We start from the raw sequence: 27,280 nt of genomic DNA, 5'->3' as shown, positions 1-27,280 counted from the left end.
ACTCGTTTTCTGAGAGATTACGTCAAAGTTTCTCAAATTTTTCAATCTTTCTTTCCAGCAATCGATTTCGTACTTCCCGGGCTATGTACAGGTATTCCACGCGGTCAGTTGGGTCCCTAGATCTTTGCCATCCTTTCCTATAAGTATTTTTAGTGTGGATCAAATCCTGAAGGAGATACGGCGTGGTGTCGTCTTGGGTGCCTTGGCGGTACTGAACCCGCGGCCGGACTGTATTCGTAGTCATTACCAGGCCAGGACCCGTTTCCAGCGCGATCCGCACAATTTGACGACGGTCCAGAGCATTATTATTATTATTATTATTATTATTATTATTATTATTATTATTATTATTATTAATAATAATATTATTAGATGTTCTGGACACCACAGCAAGATGCATGAATGACATACATCCGTGCATTATTAACCTTATTATAGAGGTGAACAATTTGACGGTCAATCTCATTCCCATCGTTTATTTCAAATGTGTTAACATTTTTATTTATATGCCAGGAGAGTCTACTGTAATCTAAGAACGTTCTCCGAAGGAAAAATGGCTGTTGAAATCGAACCCAGGAAAGATTAAAAATGATCGGTTTATGATCAGAATAAGTACATCGAAAATCTACAGCCTGTTTCCAGTCATTCGATAGGGTCATGAATGGAATGAATAAAGCCCCATATAGCGGCGACAATAGGAATTGTGCCGGCTGCCGAAGCACTCTTCTGGGGGCAATGATCGACGAATGACAAATGAAATGAAATATTGGACAGTATTGCTGGAATGAATGGTGACAGGGAAAACTGGAGTATCCGGAGAGAAACCTGTCCCGCCTCCGTTTTGTCCAGCATGAATGTCACATGGAGTGAAAGGGATTTGAACCACGGAACCCAGCTGTGAGAGGCCGGCGCCCTGCCGCATGAGCAACGGAGGCTCCTGATAAGTACATTATGAACAGTAAAATTAATTGGTCTCACCTTCTTTTACACCCCACCGCCGTTAAGTTTATTTACCCCCCCCCCCCCCGACACCCAAAAATAATTAAAAGAAGGCGTGTTTCTTTATGTTTAAAGGAGATTCCAAACACCAATGTTCACGTCTATTACCTTCAGTTTTGATATATAAGAATCCCTATAAAAATTATTCACTTTTTTCACTTCCTTTCATACTCCCCCACCCCACCCACCCTAAGTGAATTATCCGGCAAAAAATACTTGTTTCTTTAATAGTAAAGGTTCTTCTAAATACCAATTATCACGACTCTAACTTCTTCAGTTTTTGATTTATGTGTTCTCCTTTTCACTCCCGCCTCGCAAGATGGTTCCACCCCCCAAAAACGCGTTTTTCTTTGTTTTTAAAGGAAATCCAAATACCAATTTTCACGTCTGTAAGAAATTTATTTTTATTAGATGTATTTATTCTTATACAATTAAGTCAACTAATTTATCAATTCTTTCAGCCTCCCCCCCTGATATATTTTCCGAAAATACGTGTTTCCTTACCTTTAAAGCAGATTCCAAATATCAAATTTCACGCCTGTAACATCTTCATTTTTGAGATACCAGTAGCCTAATTAAAAGAAATCAGCACCATTTTCAGTCACTTTTACCCCACCCCTCCACCCAAATATTATTTCCGAAGACTAAAAATACACGTTTCTTTATTTTTAATAGAGATACAAAATACCATTTTTCACTTCTGTAACATGTTATTTTTTTTTGTTTACTGTAGAAATTCTCATTTTAAAATTTCACCCCTTTTTATTTCCCCTTAAGGGGAGTTTCCAAAAACAAATCACCTATGTTTCTTTACATTTAGAGGAAATTCCAAATACCCACGTTTTACGTCTGTAACATTTTACGTTTCTCACATATTCTGTAGATATAGTCTTTCGAAAAATTCACCCCAATATGTCACTCCTGTTTAACCGCCATTAATTGGATTTTCCAAAAACAAAAAATACGTATTTCTTTACTTTTAAAGGAGATCCCATATACAAATTTTCAGTTATGTAATATTTTCAGTTTCTGAGATATGTGTATCCTCATTAAAGGCATTCAACCCTTTTACACCCCTCCCATTGGGATTTACAGAAAACAAAAAAATACGTGTTCCTTTATTTTTAAGGGAGATTCTAAATACCAATTTTTATATCTGTAAACTTTTCAAGTTTTAAGATGTAGAAACACTCATTTTAAAAATTTACCCCCCTTTTCACCCCCCATGATTTGGATTTTCCAAAACATACCTGCTTCTCTATCTTTTAAGTAGATCCCAAATACCAATTTTCAGGTCTGTAGTATCTTCAGGTTCAGAAATATAAGTGGCCTCATTAAAAGCACTCAACCCTTTTTTCACCCTTTTCCACCCTCCCCACTGGGATTTTCCGAAAACAAAAAAATACGTGTTTCTTTATTTTTAAAGGAGATTCTAAATACCAATTTTTACATCTATAAACTTTAAAAGTTTTGAGATATAGATACAGTCATTTTAAAAATTCACCCCCTTTTCATCCTCCCCCTCCCAATTAATTGGATTTTCCAGAAACAAAAAATACGTGTTTATTTTTAAAAGAGCTCAAAAGTACCAATTTTCAGGTCTGTAATATCTTCAGTTTCTGATATATAAGTACCGGTATCCTGATTAAAGGCATTCAACCCATTTTTCACCGTTTTTCACCCCTACTATTGGGATTTTCTGAAAACAAAAAAATACGTGTTTTCTTATTTTTAAAGAAGATTCTAAATACCAATTTTTACATCTGTAAACTTTTAAAGTTTTGAGATATAGATACACACATTTTAAAATTTCAACCCCCCTTTTCACCCCCTTAGCGAAGGAATATCCAAAAATCCTCTCTTAGCGAGCACCTACATCTTAATATGAATCTATGCCCAAAATTTCATTTCTTTATGTCCAGTAGTTTTGGCTCGGCGATGATGAATCAGTCAGTCAGTCAGTCAGTCAGTCAGTCAGTCAGTCAGTCAGTCAGTCAGTCAGTCAGTCAGTCAGTCAGTCAGTTAGTCAGTCAGTCAGTCAGTCAGTCAGTCAGTCAGTCAGGACAAGTTATTTTATATATATAGATATAGGTTACATGAAAACATATTAGGAATTCCATAATAATATGTGAAGATCATCATAAATCGATAATTGCTGACAGTGTTTAGGCCTACTTATAGGCTGTACGGTAATAAAAATGAAAGCTGACCATTTCTTGAGATATTTCTCTTGCAATCTCCTCGTACGCTACCGTTTTATTCACTTTACTGTGGTGCTCTACGGAGTCCACTGATTGTAGACAGGGATGTGCCTCAAACTTAGCAATTAATACACACAACATCTCTCGGTCTTAAAGATAGGTAGGTAAGGGTTATTCTGCCCGAAGGCAGGTCCGAACTTCCGCAGAGGTGTTCCTGAGCCGGAGTTTACGTGCGGTAGGGTGGCCAGTTCCTTTCCGCTCCTCCATTCCCTTACCCCCACCAACAGCGCGTGGCAACCCATCCAACTCCTGACCACGCACAATGTTGCTTAACTTTGGAGATCTCACGGGATCCGGTGTTTCAACACGGCTACGGCCGTTGGCGGTCATATAGACGAAGCCATTTTTGTTATTTTGATTTCAGCCCCGGCAATTCCAGCATGCTTAGCGGCCTACCGCACACCGTAAATACTCGATTTCCATCGATCAATTCTGTCAAAGACTTGGCGTTTCTTTGATCGATTAGAACATGTTCTAATTCACTTTCAAGACTTTTGAATATTTCTCAATACTTCTCACGTATTGCAAGCGATTTGACAAGCAAACTTGTGAAGTATTGAAAATTCTTGTGTAGTCTTGTGAAGTCTTACATAGGACAAAAATCCAATCGTGTACAGCAGGTTTTACCTATAGCTTACCTATTGTTTGGGAAACCATCTTCATGGTTGCCAATGATGGGGTTCGAAACCATCTTCTCCTGAGTACAAGTTGTGGGGCACACCACGCAACGAATTTGCTTTTTGAGTTTAATAATAATAATAATAATAATAATAATAATAATAATAATAATAATAATAATAATAATAATACCGAGCTCGATAGCTGCAGTCGCTTAAGTGTGGCCAGTATCCAGTATTCGGGAGGTAGTAAGTTCGAACCCCACTGTCGGCAGCCCTGAAAATAGTTTTCCGTGGTTTCCCATTTTCACCATTTTCATACCAGGCAAATGCTGGGGCTGTACCTTAATTAAGGCCACGGCCGCTTCCTTCCCACGCCTAGCCCTTTCCTGTCCCATCGTCTTCATAAGACTTATCTGTGTCGGTGCGACGTAAAGCCAGTTGTAAAATAAAAGAGAAGAGAAAATGGTTTATTTCATTTGATTTATCGGAACTCTTTATATCCCCTGTGAGTGGGTGAAAGGATACATTCGTTATCTGTACCTCTTGCATGTCGTAAGAGGCTACTTAGAAGGGAATCCGGCTCCGTGGCTAAATTGCTAGCGTGCTGACCTTTGCTCACAGGGGTCCCATGTTCGATTCCCGGCAGGGTCGGGAATTTTAACCATAATTGGTTAATTTCGCTGACACGGGGGCTGGGTTTATGTGTCGTCTTCATCATAATTTCATCCTCATCACGACGCGCAGGTCGCCTACGGGTGTCAAATCAAAGTACCTGCATCTTCATCATCATTTCATCCTCATCACGACGCGTAGGTCGCCTACGGGAGTCAAATCAAAAGACCTGCATCTGGCGAGCCAAACTTGTCCTCGGACACTCCCGGCACTAAAAGCCATACGCTATTTAATTTTCACTAAGAGGTGAACAACCACAGAATTTATACTCACTCTCTTGTCGTGTAAGCTCAAAAGCATATCCATGATTCTATGCCTTTCCGTGTAGAGAAGACATTTCTCTCTATCTTTGAACAAATATCTCTTCGTTGCTTGTACCTTTGTTTTATTGTGAGACAGTCAATGGTGGGTACTCACCCGCCATGCCGAGATAGTGCAGCTGCTGCTGTGAGGTGTTGCGAGCTGCATACGCGCAGGATGGCAGGTCACTGAGTTCGTCATCGCTCAGCTCGGCTGCCCCCATGAAGGGCTGTGTGAAGTGCGGCAGACGACAGGCGGGGGTGGAGGACGAATCAGCCCTGGAGGTGGTAACTCTAGAACCTCCTCCACCGCCTCCAGGACGCTCATCTCCTGTGCCGTTCGTTTGGTGGTGATAGTTGAACACTAGGTCGCTGCCCTCCGAGGCGCTACTGCTACTCGTCATGGCCACCTGGAAGTACCAAAGTCGATCAGCTTGCTGTCATTAAGATTTCAGTCTGTCCCATATTTTTTTGGGACAGTACCAGATTACAGTCATTTGTTCCGCTGTCCTGAAAGTGCTATAGATCTAAACTGAAATTAAATAGCGGGTTTTGCTTCATGTCGTGGGACATTAAAATATAACCACACCAAGAAAGAAGAATTAACTACAATCTGTACAAAAATCAGTATGCAGTGATAAAATTCGAAGGCTATGAAAAATAAGCAGCAATCCAGAAAGGAGTGAGGCAAGGCTGCTGTTTGTCCCTTCTCCTTTACAGTGTTTACATAGAACAGGCAATCAAGGAAACCAAAGAGGAATTTGGAAAAGGAATCACAATCCCAGGAGCGGAAATCAAAACTCTGAGATTTGCCGATGATATTGTTATTGTGTTTTAATTTGCAGAAGATCGTAAGTAATTGCTGAATGGTGTGGACAGAGTCGTGGAGAAGGAGTGAAAATGAAAATCCACAGCCTGTTTCCAGTCATTCGACCGGGAATGGAATGAATGAAGCCCCCATCTAGCGGCGAGGATAGGAAATATGCCGGCTGTCGAAGCCTGTCGCACTCCTCTGGGGCAATGATAAATGACTGACAGATTAAATGAAATGTTAATGGAGAGTATTGCTGGAATGAAAGATGACAGGAAAAACCAGCAGTACCCGGAGAAAAACCTATCCCGCCTCCGCTTTGTCCAGCACAAATCTCATATGGAGTGACCGGGATTTAAACCACGCTATCCAGCGGTGAGAGGCCGGCGCGCTGCCGCCTGAGCCACGGAGGCTACTGGAGAAGGAGTACAAGGTGAAAATAAATAAGTCTATATCAAAAGTAATGGAATGAATGCAGTGGAGTGAAGTCTGGCGATGCAGGAAATATTAGATTAGGAAATGAAGCCTTAAAGGAAGTAGATGAATATATATTGTTACTTGGCTAGTAGACTAACTAATGATGGCAGAAGTAAGAAGGACATAAAATTCAGACTAGCACAAGCAAGGAAGGGCTTTCTTAAGGAAAGAAATTTGCTCATTTCAAACATTGATATAGGAATTAGAAAGACGTTTTTGAAGACCTTCTTCTGGAGTGTGGCATTGTATGGAAGTGAAACATGGACGATAACTAGCTCAGAAAGAAAGAGAATAGAAGTTTTTGAAATGTGATGTTGCGGAAGAATGCTGAAGGTGAGATCGAATCATAAATGAAGAGCTACTGAATCGAATTGGTGAGAGGAGAACAATTTGGCGAAATTTGACCAGAAGAAGAGATAGAATGATAGGACATTTCTTAAGGCACCGAGAGCTTGTTCAGTTAGTTTTTTGAGAGAAGTGTAGGCGGTAATAATGGCAGAGGTAGAACAATGTATGAATATGGCACACAGATTATAGTAGACGTAGGATGTTGTAGTTACGTCGAAATGAAACGGTTAGCAGATAGGGTAGCATTGAGAGCTGCATCCGGCCAGTCTGATAACCCAAACAAAAACAACAACAATATTTATACACATGTCTGTTGTATAATGAGTCCTTTCTCGCGCTATATTTAAAAACTAAAAACGAATTGGCTTATTGTTTGCGAATTGGGGGTTATGTCAGTGTTGCACTCCATAACAAAGGCAACAGTTACAGTGTGTGTCCGATAAGAGAAAGGTTTTGACATTTGAGTGCTACGATTGCTCTCTCACCTGTTATTTACTCGGGCCTTGCATGTGATTCAGTCGCTTTTCTGGTTGCAATAGAAGTGAGTATTGTGTTACTTTTTAACTACTATCATCTCGTACAGTTTGTAAGTGTTATTGTTGTTATTCCCGTTGATTCATGTGTTATAATCAGTTCAGTTTAATGGGTAGGCTATAAAGTTCAGTGTTCGAGTGCTTTAATTTTAGTGTTAATTTTTTGTTTTAAGTTTCGTCTGTGTATGTTGTTCGTGCGTGTTTGATTCATGAATTCCAAGTAGTCGCAGGGAACTCCTAAGGACAAAGCAGGCCATGGTGTGACTATTCGGAGCCAGGGAAGGAACATAGTCAAAAACATCCAAGATTTTCTCGAGGAGAAAGAGACGTCTAATACAGATCCTCCTCTGATTCCTCTTAGCATAGTTTGAGATTGCACTGATTAGATGGTGACGAAAGAAGAATCCGGTTCACCAGAGGGGATGTCTGCAAAATTGTCCACGCTGTGTAGAAAAGACGGTGACACCAGAATTTCACAGGCTTTGGCCGAGGCGGTAAAGGCGTGCTCGGTTCGTCCGGAAGGACGTAGGTTCGGATCCCCGTCAGGAAGTGTTAAAGTTTAAGAAACGAGATTTCCATTTCCAGAGGTGCACATGGCCACTGCCTTCGTGATGTCCAGGCCGTACTGTAACGAGCGCGGGAAAGCAATCACATGATCGTTAGGGGGGAAGTTTAGCACATGAGTTAGTAGAGTTAAACATAGATTTTCGCAGTTTTATTGAAATTTTTAACGATGACCGCATGTTTACTCAGATATATGTGAGAATGAGTCGTCATCGACTGCATTATTAAGTGGAAAGTCGTTAATTAGTGAAGAAAACTTAGTGTGAGGGTGTATTTATTTGAAGCTATAGGTTAAGAAGGTCGTTCTTCAGTGTTTTAATTTTGTAGTTTATTTGTGTAAAGTTATATTTATAGTGTAAAATTAATTGAGTTAGTGCATTCTGTGTTTTATTATTAACCACGAATTGTATATACTTGAGTTAAGATGATCAGTGAGAGAAATCACCATGCCTAAGAGTTGCTGTGTGCCTGGCTGCAAAGCCAATTATAAACAAGGAGAGTACAGTACGGTATTTGTGTTTCCTTCTGATGAAGAACGAGGTAAGTTATGGAAGTAGGCTATTCCCAGGGAGAATTGAATAGTTAATCACAACACAGTTGTGTGTATCAAGCATTTTCCTGAAAATCACACCCTGAGAGAAATAAGAGTGTCTCGTCCAGATGGTGAGTTAATTTTTTTTTTTATGTTATAAACATGGGTAACATTAGGTAGGCCCTATATGTTTATGTAACCAGACCTACGGCTTATCTGAATTCGGTGTATTTGAAAATGCAAGTCTTATTCATGAGTATCACCGAGCTCGATAGCTGCAGTCGCTTAACTGCGGCCAGTATCCAGTATTCGGGAGACAGTGAGTTCGAACCCCACTCTCGGCAGCCCTGAAGATGGTTTTCCGTGGTTTCCCATTTTCATAGAGGATGGTTGCCTAGTCGTACTTCCTCTTAAAACTGTAATCACCACCACCACTTTCCCATTTTCACGTTGTATCTTAATTAAGGCCACGGCCGCTTCCTTCCCATTCCTAGACCTTTCCTGTCCCATCGTCGCCGTAAGACCTATCTGTGTCGGTGCGACGAAAAGCAAATAGCAAATATATATATGAATATCAAACAGCAGTGTGATTTATGTAAATCTTATCTTCTGACAGATTCAGATCTTATTTATGAATTACCTCCAGAAGTAAGATATCTGAATTTCCTAAATCGAGGGGGCTTAAAGTATCCATCAGACATGTCAATAGAACTTGGAATTGAGGTGTACAAAGTATTTTGTGTGTTAGTGCCAGATACATATAAGATGGTATTTCCAAATTCAGACAATCCTAAGTGTGTCACAAAATCCTTGGCTTTGGAGTCAATGCAGTTGGCAGATTCCCTAGTCATTTGTGACTGCGGGAAGAAATTGGAAGACCTGGCCGGACAGTGTATATATATTTGAGTGAATATACATTTAAATAACTTTTCCAACATTCACACCGGCTTGGGTATTCAACAAAGTGCTTCAAAGAGAACAGACCTACTCCATACTGGTGTAACTTCCTGTAAGAGGTCCAGGAAAGCTGCAGTGTTCATGGAGTGGAAACAGTGAGGTACAGAAATAATTTATATTTGTAATAAATAGTAATGGTAATTGGCTGCATGTTTTCTGTCAGTGTGTATGATGTGAATGTTCCAGTTGACCAGAAAATGGATAAAATCGCAAGAATATGTCTCAAAGTGTTAGGCTGTACTCACGCAAACGAACGTATATACGCGAGAAATAGAACGTTACGGAGAAGAATATGCATTGTATGTCAGAATTAACAAATACTTGAGGATAGGTTTTGGTTTTATAAGGTGTTAACAGTTCTTTAAATAATTTAAACGAGTGTACTATTCAAGCGGAGCGTATGCGTATCGCCTTCAAGTCCCCCCCAAAGCGTGACGTCATCAGAGGTACAATACGGCCTGGACATTACGAAGGCAGTGACATGGCCCTGAGATTCACTCAGCCTACACCAAAAATGAGTACCAGGTTAATTCCTGTGGGCAAAGGCGGACGGGCGTAGAGCTAACCATTCTACCCCTCCAAGGGCCTTCATGGCCTGTACGGGGATGACTTTGCTTCATGCCAGGAGGATCCGCTGTCACATTTACAGTTTTTTAGGGGAGAATGTCCTTCTATGAATAAATTGCTGGAGAGAGCTCCAAAGACTGCGCGATCTATTATCAGAAAAGAAATTGTCACTTCATAGCGTATCATATACTCTGGAATTCGAAGGAAAAGACTAAAGTTACTGGCTGGAAACTGTAAAATGTAGGCCCTACCATATTACACGCACGTTTGTCTAGGATATTTTATTGACGTGTACCGCCTTATGATGTAAGTAAATGTGTGACTCAGTTCGTTCTCCCCTAAACGCTTACACGTAGTCTATAAAATTATGTAAATCCGGCAAGTTCTTCTTGTTATTCTTCTACGTTTCCCTTGGTAGGATCGTAGATGCGCTGAGTATTACACATGTAAACATGTAAACTTGGACCCCTTGTGGGTGGAGGTTATAAAATACATTAGGCTATATCCACGGTATCCCCTGCATGTCGTAAAAGGCGATTTAAAAGGGGACGAGTAGCTCTCAACTTGGGGGATTGGCGGTCACGTTGATTTGTTGATATTTGAAATAGAGCACATGAGTGGTTATCAGTGTAAACATGTCTTAAAGTGAGATTACATAAGTTAGTGCATTTGATGTGTATGTGAACACAAGTGCTGCCAACACTTATATCATCGAACTGCTCGGAAGTTACATCTGAACTACTGATAACATAAACCTGTTGGCTAGTTCAAGGTTTACTATCTCTGCCTATTGAACAGTGAGTCTCTGCGCAGTGTTCTAAGGCTGTGTAACGCCATGATTTAAATACCAAAATTCAGTGTTGTGATTGTAGTCAGTGGTTCCATGGCACATAACATTAAATTCCTACAAAATGAAGAAAAATCTTGGCAATGTTTTAAGTGTTTAAACTCTAGGCGTGAAAGTGGAAATTGTGAAATGTCGATTATCGAGAGTAAATTGGAAAATCCTACAATTAGTGAACTATACAAACTACTTCATTCCATAGACCGTGAAGTAAAAGGACATATTTGGTGTGCCTCAAGGCTCCAATTTAAGGCCTCTTTTTTCACACTGTGTATTCATGACTTACCGACAATCATCTGTTACTCAAAATGTATAATGTATGCCGATGATGTTAAACTGTACAGAAATGCTATCGCTTATGAGGATGCTTTAAAATTACAGATTTATATCAATAATATGTAGTCTATATGTAGAGTAGGAACATCAACATTTTAATATCAATAAGTATGTCTCAGTAACCTTTCCAAGGAGTAAATCTACAGTAATATTTGAATATAAAATGGGTAACACTGTTTTAGGGAGGTCTAAATTAGTAGAAGAATTGGAAATTCTCCTTTAAGGGGTATATTGAAAAAATTACAAATGAAGCCTACAGATCCTTAGGTTCTGTGGTTCTGAATTTTAGGGAGCTAAAAATTGTTGGTACATTAAATACTGTCTATAATACAGTTGTGCGCAGTAAATTTGAATATGTATTGTTGTGTGGACACTTCATTATCAGTCCCATATAAATAAGATCTAAAAAGCTAAGACAAAGTTTTTTCGCATTTTGTATTACAAAATGCATCGTACTTAAACACTGAAAGAAAAGGTTTGATACAATAACTTGCTAAAAGAATTTAAACTTTCATCATTATGTAACAGAAGGGATATTCTGCAACAAATATTTTTCTACAAACTCATAAATATTGGGAGTGATGAGAGTGAGCTACTTGCTAGAGTGAACTTTAATGCGAAAATTACGAATTTACGGCAAGACAAACGTTTTATTGCGAATAGTCTAAAACAGTGAACCACAATATTTCTCCAGTAGTTAGAACGCGTCATCTTTTCAACAAAATTGCTGCATGTAATGAGAGAAATTATTTTACTATGACTCTTCGAGACTTCGTGCATCATGTGAAAACAAATAATGTATCATTATTTAGTAAATCGCTCCCCTTTTCACCCCCTTTAATTGGATTTTCCAAAAACAAAAAATACGTGTTCCTTTATTTTTAAAAGAGATCCCAAATACAAATTTTCAGGCCTGTAATATCTTCAGTTTCTGAGATAAGTTATAAGTATCCTCATTAAAGGCATTCAACTCCTTTTCCACCTTTTTCACCCCTCCTATTGGCATTTTCCGAAAACAAAAAATGCGTGTTCCATTATTATTAAATGAGATTGTAAATACCTATTTTTACATCTGTAAACATTTAATGTTTTGAGTTATAAGTACACTCATTTTAAAATTTCACCCCCTTTTCACCCCCCATTAATTGGATTTTCCAAAAACAAAAATATACGTATTGCTTTATTTTTAAAGGAGATCCCAAATACAAATTTTCAGGTCCCTAATATCTTCAGTTTCTGAGATATAAGTATCCTCATTAAAGGTGTTCAACCCCTTTTCTCACCCCTCCTGTTGGGATTTTCCGAAAACAAAAACAAAATATGTGTTTCTTTATTTTTAGAGGAGATTGTAAATACCAATTTTAACATCTGTAAACATTTAAAGTTTTGAGATATAGATACTCTCATTTTAAAAATTCACCCCCCTTTTCACCCCCCAAATTAACTGGATTCTACAAAAACACAAAAATACGTGTTTGTTTATTTTTAAAGAAGATCCCAAATACAAATTTTCAGGTCTGTAATATATTCAGTTTTTGAGATATAAGTCTCCTGATAAAAGGTGTTCAAACAATTTCCCCCGTTTTTCACACCCCTTAATGGGATTTTTCGAAAACAAAAAATACGTGTTTCTTTATTTTGAATGGAGATTCCAAATACCAATTTTTACGTCTGTAAATGTTTTAGCTTTTGAGATATAGATATCCTCATTTTAAAATTTCACCCCCATTTTCACCCCCTTAGCGACGGAATATCCAAAAATCCTTCCTTAGCGAGCACCTGCATCTTAATATGAATGTATCCTCAAAATTTCATTTCTCTGTGTACAGTAGTTTTGGCTCGGCGATGATGAATCAGTCAGTCAGTCAGTCAGTCAGTCAGGACAAATTATATATATATATATATATATATATATATTGAACCCATGACCTTTGTGCCCTAAGAACATTATGCATAATGTAACAATTAAACTAAAAGTTGGATTCTTGATAGCATGGATTTGACACGTGACGAGGGGGGTGATTACCTTCGGTCCCACGCTCTGGGGTACGTGACGTCAACCACAAGTGTCGACGGCGGAAGAATCACAAGTCATTTTTATGAACTATTTCAAAGCGCGTGTACATGGCGTGACCACGTCAAGTCAAAAATATAGTGCCTATCAAAGGGGGTCAATCATCTCACAAATCGAACCCGTAAAAATTTTAAATGTCCGTGAATACTACCGCCAGAAATGTAGCAAGCATGTAGTCACTTTCAAAACTCTTGAAATTACAGTTTAGGTAAGTCAGAAAATTTATAGAAATTTTCTTGGCGGCAAAGGGAGAGATCCGAAGAGAGGGGGTAACTGCTATAAATATGAAGGGACGCCATGACGAAGGTTCCTTCTCCGGCATTTGTGAAACAAAGCGGACGAAAAATTGTTGAGCTGCTCTGCGAAATCAAACCAACGAAAGTAGACTGAGTTCAACTGCAGATTTTAGCCATTGCGGCTAAGTCTTGACTCCATGAGGAGATAGTTTTCTTGAGTGAAATAATTGTACCAGATAGGACGGTCAAAGTACTGAATAAATTCTAATGTGATTAAGTAATTCGTGTGCGTAAATAACTATAGTCCATCGTGTGCACTCAACAAACAAGTGAAGGGTATTTTCTTTTTTTTAATGCTTTATTCCAGGAAACCTGAAGAAAATTAATAATGAACTGTGAAGCCATGAATGTAAAAATGGCTAAATAAAATGCCAGGGTCACAGGTGAGCCCTATGACGAATACTGGCGTGACATGAGGTAGGTGACTTTCCATCTTACTACCTCTTATATCTTGTCTCGTGATTTCTTGTATTTGAATGGGGATATACGACGCAGTGGTCACCCCCACTAAGTTTTGTAAATGTGAGAGTACGACTAAAAGAGTCATTTGTTTTATTTTCCACTTGGATAAAATTTTGAAGTCTTGCGAGGGCCGTATAATGTTGTAAAAGTTATTGAATAGGGTTCCGAAGTGATATCACGTCCAATGTAGATCGTCATCCGTGTGAGTGTACTGCCTGTATTTTGTGATGTCAAAGTAAGATGTTCATTCGACGTAAAATTCTTCTGTCTGCAATTTGACGTTAATAATAATAATAATCCATGGTCACTCATTTTCAGTCGAGTGGAAGCGCGCTGTCGGGTGAGAATCTAGGGTGATGAATTTGGTCACGGAGAGAAACGTTTTTTTAATGCCCATTTTAAACTGTGTCTGACTGACAATAAAAGATCTAGTAGAATGTTTCAGTCATTTCTCATAAAAATCAAGTTATTAAATACGATATCATTTATGCGAAGTTATTCATGATTAATGCATCGTGCGATATTAGACGTCGGGATTTCTAGTGAGGATTTTATTCCAGTTCTTTGTCGAGGATAATTGTGGAGCTGGGAAACAGACGTTAGTTTGTTGATATGAGATTTGTGAATCAGGTTGGACCTGTCATTGAAGCCGGGACACGGAAGCCCGAGGAATGTTTTATATGAGTTGAGATGAGATGTGCGAATCAGGTTAGAGTCCTGTCATTGAAGCCGGGACATGATAGCCCGAGGAATATTTTATAATGTTGAGAATGGAAAGAAAGTCATAGAAATCCATAGCGGTATCAATTGGCAACGCGTATAATTAGTGTGGGCATCTTGAAGTATAATCTGTGCATTTTGTTGGCTAGAATATCGTATTTGTTTAATTATGTCGGCAGAGTTTAAAAGGTGAGCATTTTGAGAAGCCAGTCAACTGGAACAAACAGGTGTTTCATGTAACTGCCAAGCGAGCTGGGGGTGAGAGGCCTCGGCTGAGCGGGGATGTAACGGGAAGGAGTGGAGTTGAGATTGTACTGTAATTCTCGGCCAGGGGAAACGTTAAAATGCTGGATTTAGTTGAAATTCATAGCCGGTAATGATCTAAGTATTGTGAAATACTGTAATTGGGGACGTAATGAACATTTGAAATCACGAACTTTGAGTATAAGGAACAGAGTAACCCAATTTCAGGGTTGTCCAAAATATAGAGCGATGGTCGTGATGATCGGTTTGTCTGTGAGGGGTGTGCAAAATTCATAATGGTAATGACGAGATATGACATCGTAATTATATGGCGAGTTGTTTGGTTTGTACGTAGATTATTAGGATATCCAAGTGTTAATAACGGTTAGGACTAGATTAGATTTTTTAAGCGTGATATCACGAGACAGGATATATATAGCTGGACATGAATTATGTAAAATTCTTTTCCAGCCAGATAAACATCGCAATATTGAACTCACATCACAGCTGCGTAGAAATTTGTGAAGAAACCAGAGTCCGCGGAGATAAAATTTGTTGTTCGTTAATATTTTGTTAAATCATTTAAATTTATTTAATTATTAAATTCAGTGAAACCGCATTTGAAATAACTTTAATCAAGCGAATAACTTGGAGATGCATTCTGGAAATTTTAGTTTGTTTTCTGGGGAATGTTAACATGTAAGGTAACGATTAAGGGGACATGTCCGAAGGAAATGGATTTTACTGCCACAAAGTTTGTGAGCATTGCTATTGTTGTAATTATTGAACTTTGATTGATTGAGCAGTGAATATGCTGGGGATAGTAAAGTGGAACTTTGGTCATAAACCGATGTAACTTAATTGTGTTTAGCCTTCAGCCTAGAAACTTGGATGGTCAGGGGTTCATCAACCTCAGTGACTTAGATTAGGGCCATATGCCATTGTAGCATCATTTCCTTGCGATCATCATCCACAATGACTTTAAAGTAACTTAGAAGATTAGATGTCGGTCCATGACATAGACGCAAGTCACATCGATTCAATTAAGGGTCCATGCCGTAGAACCACTGTGTGGCACACACCGATTGGACGGCCTTAATTATACTCAGAGTCCAGAGTTCGGGTTACGAGGGCTGGACCATAACGAATCACTATGATGGTACATGTGGTCTCACATGGAAGCCGAATTTAAGGATTTCCAGATTTTCCTTTCTTAAATGATTAATAATTGAGACAATGGTTTCTAGTATGAATGCCCGTCAGGCAGTTACGTTAAAGTCTCACGCCAGTGTTCGGACGTTTATGTAAAAGTGATTGTGGTGTCCAGTGGACACAATTGACTTCTCTGATACTGTTGACATACCATGATGCTTCAGAATTTTCCTGAATAAATAGGAATCTTTTAAATAGACCTTTCATTCCAGTAGATAGATTAGAATTACTGAACCCTACCTTTACCTCAGCAAGTGACGAAGAACCCGAAACGACCCAAGAGACAGATCTCATGAACTTTGCTGATAGGTAAGAAAGGTAGGTATCCCTCAATATGGACCTAAAGGGTTCAATATATATACTAGCAAGATACCCGTGCTTCGCTACGGTATTATACTGAAATTTATAATTGAATGCTTATTGTTTTAGATATATAATCCGACGAAATTCGCGATCTGACTGGTTTTCTGCGCGAATCCACCAAAATTCCCGATCTGACTGGTTTTCTATTATTTTACGGCACGTTTCCTCCCATTTTTCAATCTTCCTTTCCAGCAATCGATTTCGTACTTCGCGGGCTAGGCTCAGGTATTCCTCCCGGTCAGATGGGTCCGTAAATCTTTGCCATCTTTTCCTATAATCATTTTTAATATGGATAAAATCCTTCAGGAGATCCGGCGTGGTGTCATATTGGGTGCCTTGGCGGCACTGAACCCGCGGCCGGACTGCATTCTTAGTCATTACCCGCCCAGGAGCCGTTTCCAGCGCGGTCCGCACATTTGACGACGGTCCGGATTATTATTATTATTATTATTATTATTATTATTATTATTATTATTATTATTATTATTATTACTATTATGTGTTGCTGGAATGGCTGATGACAGGGAAAACCTGAGTATCCGGAGAAAAACCTGTCCCGCCACCGTTTTGTCCAGCACGAATGTCACATGGAGTGACCGGGATTTCAACCACGGAAACCAGCTGTGAGAGGCCGGCACGCTGCCGCCTGAGCAACGGAGGATCCTTGTAAGTACATTAATAACTATATACAAGGTCTAACTTCAGACACAGCTGCCCAAATGAACACATATATTTCACTGTTTCAGGAAGATCCACTAAGTGAAGACACTATCTCAGCTGGAAAGAAACTGCTTTCCTCAATTGCAGAGGCAAAGAAAGATGCTTGGATCAAACTTATGGAGGAAACTGACATGTCAAGGGATAGCCGAAAGGCTTGGAAGCTTCTCAAACGACTTAGCAACGATCCAACCAAGGGACCAGTCCATGCAAATGTTACGGCAAACCAAATCGCAAATCAGCTTGCCATCAATGGGAAAACAAATCACCCAATAAGGAAGATGGAACATAATATCCTAAAAAGCGAGGTAATGAAGTCCAGTAACCTATCCCGGCCATTTGAAATAACGGAATTACAGAAAGCGATTCAATGCGCCAAAAATGGAAAAGCGGCAGGATTAGATGATATCACAATAGAACAAATAAAACACTTCAGTTCAACCACACAGGCATGGCTTTTAAAATTCTTCAACAACTGCTTTACTTCCCTAAAAATTCCAAAAATATGGAGAAAATCCAAGGTGATCGCATTTCTGAAACCTGGAAAGGAACCTTCGAACCCTAAAAATTTCAGACCAATCTCCTTACTCTGCCACCTATACAAAATAATGGAAAGAATGTTGCTCAATCGCTTAATGGGAGTAGTAGACCAAGTCCTAATCCCTCAGCAATGTAGCTTCCGCCCAGGAAAGAGTTGCACAGCACAGGTTTTACATCTAACCCAGCATATCGAGGACGGGTTTGAAATGAAGAAGATTACTGGTGTGGCTTTTGTGGACCTCTCAGCCGCCTACGATACAGTAAATCACAGGATATTATTACACAAACTTTATAGAATGATTACAGACATCAAGGTAACCAAGATGATAGCTACTCTCCTGGAAAATCGTCGCTTTTGTCGAATTCCAAGGACGCCGAAGCAGATGGAGGAATCAAAGGAATGGACTACCTCAAGGCAGTGTACTGGCTCCTATTCTTTTCAACATCTACACTAATGCCCAGCCATTACCAGAAAATACTAAAAGCTTTATCTATGCCGATGACCTTGCACTTACTACTCAAACTGATACCTTTGATGAAGCAGAGATCTCTTTAACTGCTGCATTAGAAGAGCTAGGTACCTATTATGAGAAAAACCAACTCAAACCAAATCCAACTAAGACTCAAATCTGTGCGTTCCATCTGCGGCATGCGCAGGCCTCTCAGAAACTCAAAGTACTATGGAAGGGGAACTTACTGGAACACTGCTTTACACCAAAGTACCTGGGAGTTATGCTGGATCGCACATTAACATATAAGAAACATTGCCAAAATCTGAAACAAAAGATAGCTGCCAGAAACAACATTCTACGAAAGTTATCAGGAACAAGTTGGGGAACACAACCACAAACAATTAGAACATCAGCTCTAGCTCTATGCTATTCTGCAGGAGAATATGCCTCCCCGGTTTGGTACAGGTCAGCTCATACGAAGCAAGTCGACATCGCTTTAAACGAAAGCTGCAGGATCATCACTGGATGTTTGAAACCTACACCCATTGAGAAGGTCCAACTTTTAGCTGGTATTGCTCCCGGTGAGATTCGTAGGGAGGTAGCAGCTAACAAAGAAAGGCTCCAGGCATCTTCTTCAGAAGCACATCCTCTCTATGGATACCAACCAGCCACACAGAGGCTAAAATCTAGGAAAAGTTTTCTCCGCACATCAGTTAACCTTGAGGGGAAAGCAGAGAATGCTAGAGTCACAATGTGGAAAGAAAGAATCCACCACCTTTGCAACTGGATAGAGCCAAAGGAAAGTCTTCCATGTGGACACCAGGAGAAGTGGACAGTATGGAAAGCCCTTAACAGACTCCGTACAGAAGTCGGCAGAACCAAAGTAAACTTGCGGAAGTGGGGCTTCTCAAGTGATTCATCACTTTGTGATTGCGGAGAGCAGCAGACGATCCAACATCTATGTCAGTGTGTTTTATGTCCTTCAATGTGCTCTATGAAAGACTTGATTGCAGCCTCCCCCAACGCTATTGACGTCGCCCAATACTGGGCAAGCATCATCTAGCTCTTGAATATTGCTGCTCTATCTGTGATTGTATAATAGACTTGTATATTTGTATAGTAGGAATGTAGATATCTTGTTGCTTTTTGTTAAATATCTATAAGTAAAGTTGATACTTCTGACACGAATAAAGAAAGAAAGAAGAACAGCTAAAATCAATTGTTCTCACCTCCTTCTACACCCCACCGCCGTTAAGTTTATTTACCGCCACCCCCCCCCCCCCCAAAAAAAATTTAAAAGAATGCTTGTTTCTTTATGTTTAAGGGAGATTCCAAACACCAATGTTCACGTCTATTACCTTCAGTTTTGAGATATAAGTATCCCAATAAAAATAATTTACTTTCTGCACTTCATATCACAATACTCCCCCCCCCCCCCGCCAAGTGAATTTTCCCGCAAAAAATACTTGTTTCTTTAATAGTAAAGGATCTCCTTAAATACCAATGATCACGACTCTAACATCTTCAGTTTTTGATTTATGTGTCCTCATGAAAGGAATTCAACTCCTTTACACTCCCGCCCTCCAAGATGGTTTCCCCACCAAAACGCGCTTTTCTTTGTTCTTAAAGGAGATCCAAATACGAATTTTCACGTCTGTAACAACTTAAGTTTTTATTAGATGTATGTATTCTCATACAATTAAGCCAATTAATTTTTCAATTCTTCCCCCCACCCCCACCCCTTCATTGGATTTTCCGAGAATACGTGTTTCTTTACTTTTAAAGCAGATTACAAATATCAAATTTCACGTCTGTAACGTCTTCATTTTTGTGATATCAGTAGCCTAATTAAAATAATTCAACACCATTTTCAGTCACTTTTACCACCCCCCCTCCACCCAAGTGGTATTTCCGAAAACTAAAAACACACGTTTCTTTATGTTTAATAGAGATAAAAAATACCTTCACTTCTGTAACATATTAAGTTTTTTTAGATATACTGTAAAAATTCTCATTTTAAAATTTCACCCCTTTTGAGTTCCCCTTACGTGGAGTTTCCAAAAACAAATCACCTATGTTTATTTACATTTACAGGAGATTCCAAACACCCACTTTTTACGTCTGTAACATTTTACGTTTCCAAGATATTCTGTAGATACAGTCTTTCAAAAAATTCACCCCAATTTGTCACTCCTGTTTAACCGCCATTAATTGGATTTCCCAAAAACTAAGAATTACGTGTTTCTTTACTTTTAAAGGAGATCTCATATACACATTTTCAGTTCTGTAATATCTTTCGTTTCTGAGATATATGTATCCCCATTAAAGGCATTCAACCCATTTTTCACCCCTTTTACACCGATCCTATTAGGATTTACAGGAAATAAAAAAATACGTGTTCCTTTATTTTTAGAGGAGATTCTAACTAACATTTTTACATCTGTAAATTTTAAAGTTTTAAGATGTAGACGCACTCATTTTAAAAAATTCACCCCCCTTTTCACCCCCCAATATTTGGATTGTCCAAAAACGAAAAAAATACGTGTTTCTTTACTTTTAAAGTAGATCCAAAATACCAATTTTCAGGTCTGTAATATCTTCAGGTTCTGAAATATAAGTAGCCTCATTAAAGGCATTCAACCCATTTTTCACCCTTTTACACCCTTCCTATTGGGATTTTCCGAAAAAAAAAGAATACGTGTTTCTTTATTTTTAAAGGAGATTCTAACTACCAATTTTTACATCTATAAACTTTAAAAGTTTTGAGATATAGATACACTCATTTTAAAAAATCACCCCCTTTTCACCCCCTATTAATTGGATTTTCCACAAACAAAAAATACGTGTTTCTTTATTTTTAAAGGAGATCCCAAACACCAATTTTCAGGTCTGTAATATCTTCAGGTTCTGAAATATAAGTAGCCTCATTAAAGGCATTCAACCCATTTTTCACCCCTTTTCAATCCACCTATTGCGATTTTCCGAAAACAAAAAAATACGTGTTTCTTTATTCCTAAAGGAGATTCTAAATACCAATTTTTACATCTATAACCTTTAAAAGTTTTGAGATATAGATTCACTCATTTTAAACATTCACCCCCTTTTCACCCTCCCATTAATTGGATTTTCCAAAAACAAAAAAATACGTGTTTCTTTATTTTTAAAAGAGATCAAAAGTACCAATTTTGAGGTCTGTAATATCTTCGGTTTCTGATATATAAGTACCGGTATCCTGATTAAAGGCATTCAACCCATTTTCCCCCATTTTCACCCTTTTTCACCCCTCCTATTGGGATTTTCTGAAGACAAAAAAATACGTGTTTCCTTATTTTTAAAGAAGATTCTAAATACCAATTTTCACATCTATAAACGTTTAAAGTTTTGAGATATAGATACACTCATTTTAAAATTTCACCCCCCTTTTCACCCCCTTACCGAAGGAATATCCAAAAATCCTCTCTTAGCGAGCACCTACATCATAATGTGAATATATCCCCAAAATTTTATTTCTTTATGTCCAGTAGTTTTGGCTCGGCGATGATGAATCAGTCAGTCAGTCAGTCAGTCAGTCAGGACAAGTTATTTTATATGTATAGATATATGTGTGTGTGTGTGTGTGTGTGTGTGTGTGTGTGTGTGTGTGTGTGTGTGTGTGTGTGTGTGTGTGTGGCACGGATCGTACCTGCGAACCCACGAGTGTGTAGGGAAAAGTATAATAATAATAATAATAATAATAATAATAATAATAATAATAATAATAATAATAATAATAATAATAATAATAATAATTTATAGACAATGTTATTGATTTTTACGTCCCACTAACTACTTTTACAGGTTTCGAGGACACCGAGGTGCCGGAATTTTGTCCCCCGGGAGTCCTTTTACGCTCCAGTAAAACTACCGACACGAAGTTGACGTATTTGAGCACCTTCAAGTATCACCGAAGTGAGGCAGGATCGAACCTGCCAAGTTGGGCTCAGAAGGCCAGCGCTCTACCGTTCGAAATTTATAGACAACCACAGAATTCTCGGGGCACTCCAAGATTTATTCTGCTTTATTGTACAACAATGAAACTCTTTAATGTAACGAATAGCAAAGTACAAAAATGAAAATATGTAAAAGAAATTATGACGGAATTATGACGCAAATAAAAATATAGGTTCTAATTGAATAGCAATAGGCCTATGTAACTGGCTAAAGATAGTCGCTTTGATTTCAGCTAACACGAGTTATTCTTTTGGTTTGAGCCTAGAACACAAGTGATAATTTACTGAAAATGATGTATAGAACATTACGGATAGGATTGTAATTCACCCTGAAAAATAGGAATTATTCAGACTTCGCATTCCGAGAAAAGTGCCCCACTAGAAATCTATAAAAATTATTCTTTAAATCCTCATTTCAAAGTTTACTATGAATAGTAAAAAAAAACAAAAAAAAAACACGATTCTTCATTATTTGATCAGTCAGTAGGCCTATGCTTGAAACAAGATGTGCGGGAAGATAATAATGTTATTGGTTTTACATTTCTCTACCTACGTTTTTATGGTTTTCGGACACTCCACGGTACCAGAATTTTGTCCCGCAGGAGTTCCGTTACTTGCCAATAAATCTTCGACAGGAGACTGACGTGTTTAAGCACCTTAAAATACCACTGGACTGAGCCAGGATCGAACTAAGTTGGGCTCAAAAGGCCAGCGTCCTATCGCCTGAGCTGCTCACCCCGGCTCTAGGCCACAGAAAGAATTAGGTGGGAAGGAAGTTGTAAATTGGGTGTCGCTTTTTAAATCATGTAAATATTCAAAGCAATTTTCAGAACTACTGTAAGCTAACTAAGTTTCATTTTTAAATTCCTAGTCATAATGCTAGTGTAATATCGAGAGGATATTTTCCCTCATGAACACTCAGTGGTCGATGAACGTAATAGATCAAAGGTGTGATATATTCAAGCAATATTTTAGAGCAGTAGGCCTATAACATTACAAATTTCAGTTGTGGTGAATTCTATGACGATATTCTTCACAAAAAAAAAAAAGGGGGGGACCTACTGGAACATGTAACGAAGTCATAAAAATATGACCGGTAGTCTAAGCTAAACCATTAAAAAGTTCATTTATCAACTGCTGCAACAAAAACTATGCGTTTTCTAAACAGATTTGCATTTGAGAAGCAAGCTTTCTCTGGACACTGTTAAAATAAAGTCATTTAACCACACAATGTGATCAAATAACTTCAGCGCACACTTCTTGGCACAGATCTGTAACTACATCACGTTGTTAGTGATTATTTCCTATTCAAGTACTAAGAGAAAGCAACACATTATAGGCTACTGTAATGTGGCACATGTTTTATTGCTCTAGAATAAGGCAAGATTTTTCAACAACTTATCTATATCAAAAATTAAGTTCCTAGAAGGAAGCCGTTATTTCATTTCAGTAATTGCGGGCCACTGAAGGTGTATCAACGGCGTGCTAGCCGCCAACGTGTGGTAACAACTGACGAGCGCACTGCACAGATAGTGCAAACGCTGGTAATTTCACGATTGAAATATCCAAAGAGTTTGAATACTTAATAATATTTTGTACATAGCCTTCTGCAGGTTATTTCATAGAGGCCTATATATTGAAGACAAAAATGAACGATTCGAAGTAATACACCATAATATTTTTATTCCTCCACACAATTAATGGCCTGTTAAATATCATAGCCCTCTCTATGTCTTTCAAAACACACCCAGTTTATGATCATAATACCAAAGATTACATCCTATAGGCCCTAACAACGTAAACGAAGATATTCCAATAACAGTAACGCTTTATACATACCCGTACTTCTTTTTTATATATTTCTCACCATATAATTGATATTGTCCGTCTCTGTGGTGTAGTGATTAGTGTGATTAGCTGCCACTCAACCCCTACCCCCACCCACCCTGGAGGACCGGGTTCGATTCCCGGCTGTGCCACGAAATTTGAAAAGTGGTACGAGGGTTGGAACGGGTTCCACTCAGCCTCTGTAGGTCAACTGAATAGAGGGGGGTTACATTCCCACCTCAGCCATTCTGGAAGTGGTTTTCCATGGTTTCCCACTTCTCCTCCAGACAAATGGGATGGTACCTAACTTAAAGCCACGGCTGCTTCCTTCTCTCTTCCATATCTATTCCTTCCTATCTTCCCATCCCCCCATAAGAACCCTGTTCAGCATAGCAGTTGAGGCCACCTGGGCAAGGTACTGGTCCTCTTTCAGAGTTGTATTCCCCCGACCGAAAGTCTCACGCTTCAGGACACTGCCCTGGATGGTAAACGGACTAAGAAAGAAAGAACTGATATTTTTGTTATGGCAATAGATAAAAATTTGTATGCGACTTCTGCGACGTGAACTTTATTTTCACTCTGAAGCCTAATTTAAGCACTGACCTAATGCCTCGTACTTAAACCTTTCAATTCATGCAAAAAAGTTAAGTTTATGCACAAGTTGCGCAAATAGCTTTTTTTTTTACATTTGTACGTAAGACATTATGTATCCCTTTCAACTCTATCCAACGCCAATCCAAAAAAAATTATCCCGATTACCTTCGTCGTATATCTGGCGATACTGACCAGGGAGAAACACTTTCCAACAACACATGTGAACAGTAAAGTAGCTATATTATGTTCGTGACTAGCAGAGGTTACACACAGATCTAACTACTGTAGTATTGATTAATATAACTGCACTGAACTCACAATGGTGTGTCTTCTGCGGGGCGACGTTGCTGTAGCTCTGCGATCTCCTCCCTCTACCCTCGGTTTATATACCCCGCCAGGGTTTGGGGGAGGGGGAGGCAGATTGGCCGCCATTTTATTACTCTCAAAACTCCACATAGGGGGTAGTCATCTCAACTCTATTTCTATGACTCTGAACATTTCGTACTTTAGGTTCTGAACTTTAGAAATCGCCTTCATTAGGATCATAAACATTTTATTTTTTATCACCTTTACCTAATGTGCAACTGATTTTGTTGCTAGTTTTTTAACGTCGCACTGCCACATTGAAAGTTTTCGACGATGGAAGGATAGAAAAGGGTTAGGAATGGGAAGGAGCCGCCGTGGCCTAAATTAAGCTACAGACCCTGGTGTGAACACGGGGAACCACGGAAAACGCCTGCCGACGGTGGGATTCAAATTGTTGCAAGTTCATAGCTACGCGACCCTAACCGCACGGCCAACTCGGTCTGTAAAGTGTAATTTTACTCACATTTGCTAAACTTAAAAGAATTACCTAGGCCTACATTATATTCGCCTGTGTAAAACGTTACTTCTTTACGGCGTGGAAAGAAAGCCTGGACAACAAATACTTACTCAAAGTTTTAACAGATTTTATTAACTGTCAGCAGAAATTAATATGAATGGTAGTTTACTGTTGGAAATATTCTTTGTATTAATTCCTGAAATACGAGACTGAATTGTGCAGGAAGTATTTGATCCGTCCATATTGAGCTGCGGATAGGTTTCTTGATAATAACGTCTGTTCGAAACCGCTAACATTTAAAACGTCCAGAGTGTGTAAGGTGTCTAAATAAACTATGTTGCATACAACTACTGTAAGTTTTTTAAATTTCATTTTTCATAACCAAAAATCTGTTTATTTTCAAAGTAATGTAGGTATATAACTCGTGACTAAACAGCTCGTGCATTAAATTTACTACTCGTAAAAAGTACCTCTTTAGCCGGTTGTTATATAAACTTAAGTTATAATTCTTCATGGCGGTCTGTACTACTGACGAGAAAAACCTACAGCAAAAAAGTTACAGGAACTGAGAGATTTTTGTTATAGCCTAACTAAAGAAGATAAAATAAATGGATTATCCCAGTAGAGACAAATTAATTGGTTGTTATTTTATCCTCCTAGCCTATTAAAGATCAAAACGCTCGTATGTTAGAAATATTTAGGTGCTCAATATATGAAGGCCCAATGCGTTTTGGATTCGGCTGTAACATGGCAATTTGTTATTTCAGTTATGCCACATCTCTTTCATGCCTCAAGGCGTGCAGAGAATCTGAGCAAGAGGGATAAACTGCGGATTGTTATTATTATTATTATTATTATTATTATTATTATTATTATTATTATTATTAGAGTCCTGAATTTTAGGTAATGATAGGTTAAAATGCAAAATTACTTAAGCGAACAACAAGTATATACTACCCCGTACAGTGATTATGCTATGAGATTTGCATAGATATTAGGGGTACGGCCTATATAACTCATTGAATTTATGTGGCATCCAGCAACAATCATATTTTTAATTTCTGGTATAATCGCAATACACTCGTATTGGGGGGGGGGGTACGAAGGTAAGACAATTGGGTTTTGGGGTTACGCCAACCAAATAGATTAAAACCACAATTCTAGAGCTTCAGCCATCAACAGCTCATCAAAAGCATTAAAGAGAATTGAGGTAAGTGTACACGAAGATCTGTTGTGAAATAATTATTTCTTTATATTGTGGTATTTGGCCAGAAATAAGTCAAGGGTATTTCTCTTATTGCTCCACATGTGACAAGTGACATGCAGGCCTATCTCTATTCATGCAGTATTCACTTATTGTTCATTAATGAGGTGTTGTCAAAAGAAATAATTCATAACGTATTAAAATTGCTTTAATTTACCATTAGGCCTACAACTTAGATAACCTCTCAGATCAGTCCAAATTAAGGGCAAACTCAAATTGTGTTAAGAATTAGACTATGTTTAAACAATAGCCTATATGGTAATTGTGTTTCTTTTACTTTCAATAATAATAGGCCTAGTAGGCCTAACAATGATAATGGCGATTGGCCTCCGGAGATGACTGATACAGGTCTTTCGAGTTGACGCCCTATAGACGACCTGCACATTTGTGAGGATGGGTCCCTACCTAGAATGAAATCTAATGCTGAATACGACACAAACCCAGCCCCCGACTATAGGAATTAACGAATGAATGTTAAAATCCCCGACTCGACCGGGAATCGAACCCGAGACCCCTTGAACCAAGGGCCAGCATGCTAATAATTTAGTCATGGAGCCGGATATAATAATAATAATAATAATAATAATAATAATAATAATAATAATAATAATAATAATAAATTATCTACTGTTTTGCTGTGTGGTTAGGGTCGCGTGAGAGTGAACTTGCAGTCGGGCGATGGAGAGTTCGAATCCCACGATCGGCAGGCTTGTAGATGGTTTTCCATGGCTTTCCCATTTTCACACCAGGTAAATGCTGCGGCTGTATCTTAACTGAGGCTACGGATGCTACCTTCCCAATCCCAGCCTTTTCCTGATCCTTACCTCGCCGAAAACTTTCGTTGTGTTAGTGCGACGTTAAACCATTAGCAAAAATAAATAAAT

General features: G+C 38.7%; 1 protein-coding gene across 1 annotated transcript in view; it reads right to left on the bottom strand.

Annotated features, from left to right (window-relative positions):
- Positions 1-27,280, bottom strand: part of Fer2 (48 related 2) — a 126,049-nt gene that overhangs the window by 55,880 nt on the left and 42,889 nt on the right. Inside the window, exon 3 of the mRNA XM_068228287.1 lies at positions 4,970-5,261. Coding sequence (XP_068084388.1) covers positions 4,970-5,261 — 292 coding nt within the window. The remainder of the gene's footprint in view (positions 1-4,969; positions 5,262-27,280) is intronic.

Source organism: Anabrus simplex, chromosome 6, assembly GCF_040414725.1.
Source record: "Anabrus simplex isolate iqAnaSimp1 chromosome 6, ASM4041472v1, whole genome shotgun sequence".
Taxonomy (NCBI): Eukaryota; Metazoa; Arthropoda; class Insecta; order Orthoptera; family Tettigoniidae; genus Anabrus; species Anabrus simplex.
The sequence above is the reverse complement of the archived record's forward strand: the minus strand, read 5'-3'. Positions and strand labels throughout refer to the sequence as shown.